This window comes from Panulirus ornatus, chromosome 48 (genome assembly GCF_036320965.1).
Source record: "Panulirus ornatus isolate Po-2019 chromosome 48, ASM3632096v1, whole genome shotgun sequence".
Classification (NCBI taxonomy): Eukaryota; Metazoa; Arthropoda; class Malacostraca; order Decapoda; family Palinuridae; genus Panulirus; species Panulirus ornatus.
Window position 1 is genome coordinate 15,978,025 of NC_092271.1, and position 8,529 is coordinate 15,986,553.

Below are 8,529 nucleotides of genomic sequence, written 5' to 3' on the forward strand. Positions count from 1 at the left end.
TAGCATTCACATGTGTGAGCATAATTAAAATATTCTTAAAGCCCATGACATAAAACCGTAATGGATAAAAACAGGATAGCTAATGAAGAAGAGAAGGGGACTTGAAACTTTGTAACCCTTGTTAAAATTCCTCTCAAGAGCCCAGCTTGCACCCGTATACATGGGAGTTAGATGCTGGACTTAACGTAGTCCACAGAGAATGACAAGTAAATAGCCGGATAGAAGACTTATCATGTAGGGTTAGGGTAATGAAACATGCTGTTTTTCCCTAATTCATTTAATAGTCACACTTTATTAATACTTCTTAAGTACTGACTTGATGGACCATCGGCATCAAATCTTATTGTAGTTTCATAAAAACCACGGGTGAATGAACGCTGCTTGAGCACACGGCAGCGCCATGCCAGGGTCTTGAGGGTGGACATATTTTGGGGAGAGTCCTGGTAAAAGGTGATCCTAGATGGGCAGGAGCCTGTGTAAGAAGTAGACCTATGTTGAAACTGCTTAGACAGGGTAAATACTGGGAAGGAATGAATGACTTGGGGAAAAAATCTTGGGAGGGGACTTCTGGAGAGCAGTTGTGAAGGGAAAGGATCTCGACAAGGGATAAACTGAATGAAACATGATGCATCGTTCAGTCTCAGGAAGAGATTCGCCTGGTTAGTAAAGTGAATCACAATGTTCGTCAGACTTAAGGAGTCCGAGAACACTTCTACCCTATGAAGTAACGAAGTGCACGTCTACGGGTAACTTTCTGATCACAAAACAAGCTGAAATCTGGGCAGGTGTTTCTCCTTCACGAGTTCGGACGAACAAATGATGTTGGTTCACACATTTGCTTTAAGGTTAATATCTTTTAGTTTACACTACTGAAATTTGTTGTACACTTGATTCATTTTAGAAAGACAAATAATTTTGGACAATCAAAGCTTAATGAACTACAGAACCAAAAAATCGTAACTAATATTTCTTTCACTTCTCCATTTTATTGGTCACTAGGAACGTTTTCTGGAGAGGTCAAAACATAGGATTCTGTTGAAAATAATCTGTCCGTGTTTGGCGACGCTATTTCGTCTGAAATCATTTATAGTTTTTTTTTTTTTTGCTCATGAGTCCTGCCTAGCTGAGGTTCCTCGAACGTCCGGTTTTGCTTCGACTTGGGATGATGTGCAACCGAGCAGCGGCTCCTCTCGCGGCCTAGACAGGTTGAAGCGGCACGACAGGTCTCAATCGTGGCCCAGAGTTATTAGAATCTTGTAACAGTCACCACAATTCTTTTTTTTTTTTCCCAGCCAAACAACCGTGACGATAATAAACCAGGGCGTTTGTCATATGAGATTAATCAAACTATTACTAGAGCCAGGACTGGAGTACCCTTTGCGCCAAATAGGCCATGGGCTAGGGCCCGGGGACTGACGTAGTGAGGGAGGTGCTGGGATGGGTAATAACCCTCCTTGGGCACCGGGGTCGCGGGCGCCGAATGAGCAACCATTTCGTCAAAAATTTTGCTGTTCCCATATAGCCCATGATTCATTAAAACATTTTGTTATGCTTGATATTCAATGTATGTCATCAGAATTATCATACCTAAGGAAATTTCATTTCATTTTGTCCCAAGATGTGAGGTCAGTGCTCTACAAGGACAAATGAAACCTTTAAAGTTTAATGGGTGCAACAGATACGAGAAGAATTCCCAATATTTGACAAGAAATCTCGGTTGATTGGCTGTTTGTGGAAAGTGGGGTTTCTACGTAATGCTTTTGTCCATGTTGCAATGATTTTTTGAAAGTCAATATCTGCAAGGATATATATATCACTGTCTTTAAATGCAACAGCTACGAAACTATATAATCATGTTCTATACACGTCACTGTCTTGATTTCGTCGCTTTGTCTTTTTGTCTACATTATAGTATGTACTTTGTCATAGGAATCGAAAGAGAAAAGCACATCAGTTTGTATGTGAGCAACATTGATTGAAAAGTTATATGTAAGACAAGATATACGTATGGCGCCTACAAGAGTTTCCCGCGCCATATACACATATACAGCTGATAGTGATATTTAACAGCGTGACATGGTGAAACGAAAGTTGCTGAGAGCACTGCAGCCACGGAGCCGCTCCAGGGTCGCTCAAACTACCCAACACTTTCACGTGTTGCTATCCTCTTCATCTTTTGGGCCCTACCAAGTCTGAAGCACGCATGAACCAGCAGGTTAGGACGATGGTGATAGTGGATACATACCTCCCTGCAGAATCAACTGATGATTGGCTTGATGGTGCCCCTGACGACGGCACCGCAACTGGTGCAGTTATCTTTCCCCCTGGCACAGTCGGCACACAAGTGGAGATGGGAGCAAGGCAGGAATATCACCGCCGCTCGCTCCTTTCCGCATAGACGACACATGAGGCGACTCTCCTCCTCCGTCAGCTGGCGCTGAAGGATCTGCGCTGAGCCACAAAAATGTCATCTAAGATTACAAGCACCAATGTATCATTTAGTATTATATTCTCAAGGAAAGAACATTTATGATGAAGGAAAGAACAGCTTATAAGCATGTGTACGGAGATAACAGTAAGGCAGTGTGAAATACAAACCTCCTTCACGACAAGGTCGAGGTGGTGGGTCGTGTGATCGGTCTCGTCGCTAGTCTGCAATCCCAGCTGTGAAAGAAAAAAAAAAAAAATCCAGTAGAGCAAAGCGTTTGACGTATTATTACTCTCAATAATTGGAGACATCGGCGTTTGATGGACCACGTTGGAAGCCCTGACCGATATTCGTACATCAAAAATAAAATAGAAAATATTTGTATAACGTAAATCTGCTTAGGTTCACCGGTCTTAGATCCTAGAATATAGCTGGTGGTGTACGACTCCACTTCATTTACTCTATAATTTTAGGGGTTCGTGATGGAACTACAAATGAAAACGAAATAACTTTCTCGTGAACACCTGATGCTTTTCGACAATGAATACCACTGAAAACTTCAGGATCTATCGAAAGCCCTTTTACTGCCAGTGGGTAGGTGACATTTTACGTTAACCAGTGATGCTTATGCCATTATTCTCATGAACTCTCCATTTTTCATTGGACAACATATTTTTAAAGTTCTTGAAAATATCGTACATTTACTGAGAGGTGACGAGTTATTTGCTGTTTGCAGAGGACACAGCATCAGTGACAGACTCGAAAGAATAACTCCAGAAACTCGTGTCAGAGTATGGGAGTACCAATGAAGTTGAAAGTTAATGTAAATACTAGTAAGATAATGAAGTATAGCAAGTTTGATAGGAAAATAATAAGGATTGCTAAGCAAGATGCATAAGAGGACGGCAAGAGGAATTATTCTTTATCCTAAATAATCACGAAATCTAAAAATGTTAATCGTACCAAGAAATTAATAAATGTACCCTACTTCAAAGTATCACCAAAAATGACTCTTCAGGCATTAAAAACTAAGTACGTGAGCCATTGTAAGTTATGGGTGTAAATGGCACATCTACACATACATAGCCAGATATAACAAAGATAATTCTCTTTACGAAAGCGAGTTGTTACAATGAAGCGTCCGCAGCCGCGTTGTCTTACCTGCGCACTGTCGTAGCAGACAGTACTCTTCTCGCTATGGTCTTGCTCGTAGTCGAACACCACCTCTAGCGCCTCCGTCGCCGTGCGATGAAGGACACCATGTTTCTCCAGATGAAGCTTCAGTGCCTTTTTCACCGTAACTGGATTCAGTCTCATCTCCACGAGACGCTGCGGGAAAAGGTTATTATCAAAAACAAAAGCAAAAGACACCTAGTCCGTCGAGAATGCAACAAACTAATTCTGTGATAGCTTAAGATCTCATGTGGCGATTAGATATTTGATTATGTTTGCCCTCGTAGAAGGGAAACGTTTATGCTCTTTTATCTTTCTTTCTGATAGTCAAAAGACTAACCTAAAATAGTAAAGATGCGTTTGAGACGACCCTTACCAATTAGGTCAAAAGCTGATCTATATCAGCTCCCACGTTAGCGAAGTAACGCAAGGAAACGAAACGAAAGAATGGCCCAACCCACTCACATACACATGCTTATACACAACCACACACGCACATATACATACCTATACACTTCAACGTATAAATACATATACATACACAAACATATACATATATACACATGTACATATTCATACTTGCTGCCTTTATCCATTCTCATCGTCCACCCGCCACACATGAAACAGCACCCCCCCCCTCCCCCAGCGCGAGAGGTAGCGCAAGGAAAAGACAACAAAGGCCACATTCGTTCACAACAGTTTCTAGCTGTCATGTGAAATGCACCGAAACCACAGCTCCCTTTCCACATCCAGGCCCCACAAAACTTTCCATGGTTTAGCCCAGACGCTTCACATGCCCTGGTTCAATCCATTGAAAGCACGTCGACCCCGGTATGCCACATCGTTCCAATTCACTCTATTCCTTGCAAGCCTTTCACCATCCTGGATGTTCAGGCCCCGATGACTCAAAATCTTTTTCACTCTATCCCTCCACCTCCAATTTGGTCTCCCACTTCTCTTACCCTCCACCTCGTTGTCAATCTTTCCTCACTCATTCTCTCCATGTGACAAAACCATTTCAATACACCTTTTGTTCTCTTAACTACACTCTATTTCCACATATATCTCTTACCCTTTCATTACTTGATCAAACCACCACACCACATATGTGGAAAGATTGAATTGTTTGTACAGGAGGTTGAGGCGTTCTTTATCTTATCCCAGTACACTATACAATCTTGAAGATGACCTTTGACCGGATCGATAGGGATGTAGTGAAGATGGTCATTGACATGATTACGTGAGTCAGGAGGATATGGTGGAAACAAGGGTATAATAACAATGTTAGATAAGATGAGGGTACAGTAAAAATGGCCTTTGAACCGACTTGTAAGGGTATAGTGAGGACGAGGATGTGAATATGAGGATGTAGCGAAGTTAAGGATTTATTTAAAAAGAGGATGTCAGGTAAGGTCAAAGGTCAGTGATGTCGAATGTGTAGTGAGACGGCCTTTTGACCTGACCTGTAAATATGTAGTAAAGAAGATGAGAGTGTATTGAAGATGGCTGCTTAAATAATTTTAGGTTTATGAAGAGGATGGCGGTGAGTTTACCGTTATTCTCTGTAATGACCATTATGGTGAGTGATAGAGACATGTTGCACTGACTCACGAATATTGGCGTCTCTGGTCTTAATTGTTGTTGGAATTATTTGAGTTAACCCCAGAGAGCTTAATATCTTTATGAATGTAGATTACAATTAAATGTTTAAAGCTAACCTTGGCGATAGGATGGTGGAGTAGCAGCTCAGCTTCTTGGTTGGAGAGGGTAACTGAGCGGTTTTCGATCGTGGGCACAGAATTGTCCCTCCAGTTATGAGTGACTGCCTCCTCAGCTGCCCGCAGCCTGATGAAGGGGCAGAAAGGGTAGAACCTGGCGTGGTCTCTCACTGGATCATCTCCCTGCCGCCAACCAAAGAGGCCACCGCCGCAATGGAAGCACTGGACCCAGTCGGCCAGTCCCGTGGAAAAGAATCCCGCCTCTGCCAGCTGGTCAGGACTGACGCCCACCTCCTGAGGCCAGCGGGTGAACGTTTGCAGACGACTGGAGGGAGTGCTGAACTGAGGGAAAGCCAGTTCCCCGGCCCCGCTGTCCAACATCCGAACGGCATCTGCCAACAGAACAAACTTTCCTCAACTATCATAAACAACGTTGAGATCTCTACGTGCTACTGACTCAAATTTTAACCGAAGATGAGGAAGGTGAATATGTTATATTTTATGAAGTTAACGGTGTATTCACCTAAGACAACGTCATTCTGAAATTCCATGTTAATTACCTACTTATAAATGCGAATAATGTTTTTTCCAGTGAATTTAAGTATTTATGTCAAACCTTAAAAGCATAAGTTTATTGAATCATTTTGTTTGTAGATGAATTATGTGGAACCCAATCTAATGTCATGCTTTTTCCTTTTTCTTATTAGCTCACGCCTCGTATTTTGCAGATTCAAGGCTACAGCCGCCTGTCATCTGGCAGCCACAAAGTCCAACACATTTATGGAAAATGATGGTCAGTGACGTACAGTAGATGCTTCTGTTCATCTTAAAATAAATTTAGAATCAATAAGATAAAGTTATTACAGATTCAGATCGAGAGAGGTTAATTTTTTGAAGCCAAAATGATAAACTTTGTCACTTGGGGGCTACATGTTTGCTGAAGTAGATCGCCAAAATGTAAGAATTTTATATTCGTAATACTGGATCAACGGTATTCAGATAATCTTTACTGAAATCATACTTAAAGGAGAGGAAGAAGTGGGACAGGAGAAAGGGGCAGTTTAATCGGAGCGCCCCTCCCCATAGGAAGGGGGAGGCTGTGTCCTTACACACGCCTCCCCACAAGCTAGGGTTCTGCGTTCTTACCCAAATACCTCCCCACGGGCTGGGGAAGGCTGCGGTCGTGCCTGCACACCACCCCATGGGATGTGGAGGAACTATGCCAACACATCAGAAGATGGGTCGAATTAAAGAAAATTATTCAGAAAAAAATATTGTTGGCATGAGTAAGGACGATAGCCGGGAACAGTGTGGAATGTCCACAATGCCTATGTATAAATCACATCCTACGTGCACGTAGCATGACTGTTTCTTATCATTCCGTATATCTTGACACTGCAACACCACTCACTGTATATCTTTTTACATGTAAAATATATTTCATTGATCAGTATTTTCCCTGCATGTTTATATTTTGTATCTGATGTTAACATTCTATATCTTTTTCTGAGAGGATCATTTGACAGCATACCAGGTCAGCTTTTGCTAGCACACCAGCACAAGGATATATATTTTTTCATTTAAAAAAAATCGTGTTACTATTGACTGACCTGGCTGATAGGTAGAGGAGGGGATCTGCGGACGGGTGCCAGCTACCCTGAAGGCGTGATAGTCGTCCAGGAAAGTGTAGAGTTGCCCGATATCGTTATCGGGATTGGCTCTAGGGATGTTGCCGGTGGCTACGCCGGTGACGAAGGGACAGTTTGGGAAGTGCTTTTTGTGCTCTACCTTGGGCTCGTCGCCAGGGTCCCAGAAACCAACAATGCCCTGACAGAAGACACATTGGACGTGATCCTGGGTTCTCAGGTAAAAGAACCCTGCTTCAGCTAGTTTGTCGGGGTCGATGAATGGTACCGTCCAGTTGGTGAAGGTTTGGCGTCGGACAGACTCTATCAGCAACGCTGACTGCCACTGGAACCGACGTTCATCACGAGCCTCCAACGCTGGCGTAAGTACATATTACACAAAAGTTGGTGCTTAGGAGTTAATGGCTGAGATTCTATGCCCCTTTGTATCAAGAAAATAATTGAAATCCCTTATATACAGTTAACTCTTATTCACTGACCATATCTAATTCAGTAAGTAGAAAATTGGTTTGAGTATCAGTTAAATCTATTAAGAAAATATAATAGAAGCAACGCAAATTTACAACGATCTCGACCAGAGATCACATGATAATGAAAACATTTTAAACACTGCAGAAAGTGATGGGTCAGTAAGCACGTCCTCACCCACCTCTCGTATCGTCACTGTCGTTACGGTCATTCACTTGGTTGTTGTCCTCCATGATTCATATGCTTCTGCGAATACTTTTAAGGACCCAGCTGGTTGCTTAAAGTGTGACTCGGCGCAAGCACCAATGTAGCTGGAGAAGGTAACGCTGATGGTTGTCACGTACTGAGGTGGCGACAGGAAATACATTTCAAATAACCCACAATCTGTGTATCTTATCATATGATAATGTAATGCGAAATTTTCATCAATAATGACACACCAAGATATGATAGCACCATTGTATTCTAGGGTCTCTATCACTGGCTATAAAGGTTTTGCAAAGGTGCGGCACGCAGTAACGTAATACAAGAAACATCTATTATCCCTCCTGACCCGTTCGTACAGTAATGAAAGACATTTATGAAGTAACAACACCTGGGAAATATGTGTTCTATGATCAAATATAACCAGATTACGGCTTACAGTAGTTCTCCAGACCACAATACACAATGTGACATAAAATACCACACGTTTATAGATAAAAAGTTTAATGCCCTGAATCAGTAAATATGGCATGTTTATTACTGATTCTAGTCTCCCGCTCACACTAGCTGAAATTACCCACACAGGCAAGAGATCCTTGAGTTGATGCGAAAGATGCAGAACACGACTCGGAGAGGAACTAGAAAAGAAAGGTACAGGAAACGCCTACTCTTCATTCCTTCTCATCCAAAGTTTTTGTCTTCCCTTTCTGATGTGAGTTCATCACATTAGGTAATATCAAGGGCATAAAAGAGGATAAGTGTTATTGCTTTATTTCAACAGTATTATGTTTTGTTCAAGGAAAATGTTTCCGAAACATGTGTCACATTTACTAGTTGTGTTTCACAGAGGATGAGGTGCAATGAAATCAGCATATATATATATATATATATA

General features: G+C 42.0%; 1 protein-coding gene across 2 annotated transcripts; it reads right to left on the reverse strand.

Moving 5' to 3' along the window:
- Positions 1-261: 261 nt before the first annotated feature.
- LOC139764009 (baculoviral IAP repeat-containing protein 7-like) lies at positions 262-7,785 on the reverse strand. Of its 2 annotated transcripts, XM_071690479.1 has the most exons (7): positions 7,615-7,785; positions 6,930-7,322; positions 5,320-5,711; positions 3,590-3,757; positions 2,599-2,664; positions 2,246-2,446; positions 262-472 (listed from the first exon to the last, which is right to left on the reverse strand). In XM_071690479.1, the coding sequence occupies exons 1-6, from the start codon at positions 7,664-7,666 to the stop codon at positions 2,258-2,260; spliced, it is 1,260 nt and encodes a 419-aa protein (XP_071546580.1). In that variant the 5' UTR covers positions 7,667-7,785; the 3' UTR covers positions 262-472; positions 2,246-2,257. The 2 variants fall into 2 exon arrangements, with proteins under 2 accessions (XP_071546580.1, XP_071546581.1); XM_071690480.1 differs by lacking the exon at positions 262-472 and having other exon boundaries at positions 2,278-2,451.
- Between the last annotated feature and the right edge of the window lie 744 nt (positions 7,786-8,529).

Coding starts and splice junctions, on each gene's coding strand:
- LOC139764009 (XM_071690479.1), bottom strand. CDS start 7,666: ATGGAGGACAACAACCAAGTGAATGACCGTAACGACAGTGACGATACG. Junction 3,758..5,319: donor TCCACCATCCTATCGCCAAG/GTTAGCTTTAAA, acceptor CTTTTCCCGCAG/CGTCTCGTGGAGATGAGACT. Junction 2,447..2,598: donor TCGACCTTGTCGTGAAGGAG/GTTTGTATTTCA, acceptor GGCTCAGCGCAG/ATCCTTCAGCGCCAGCTGAC.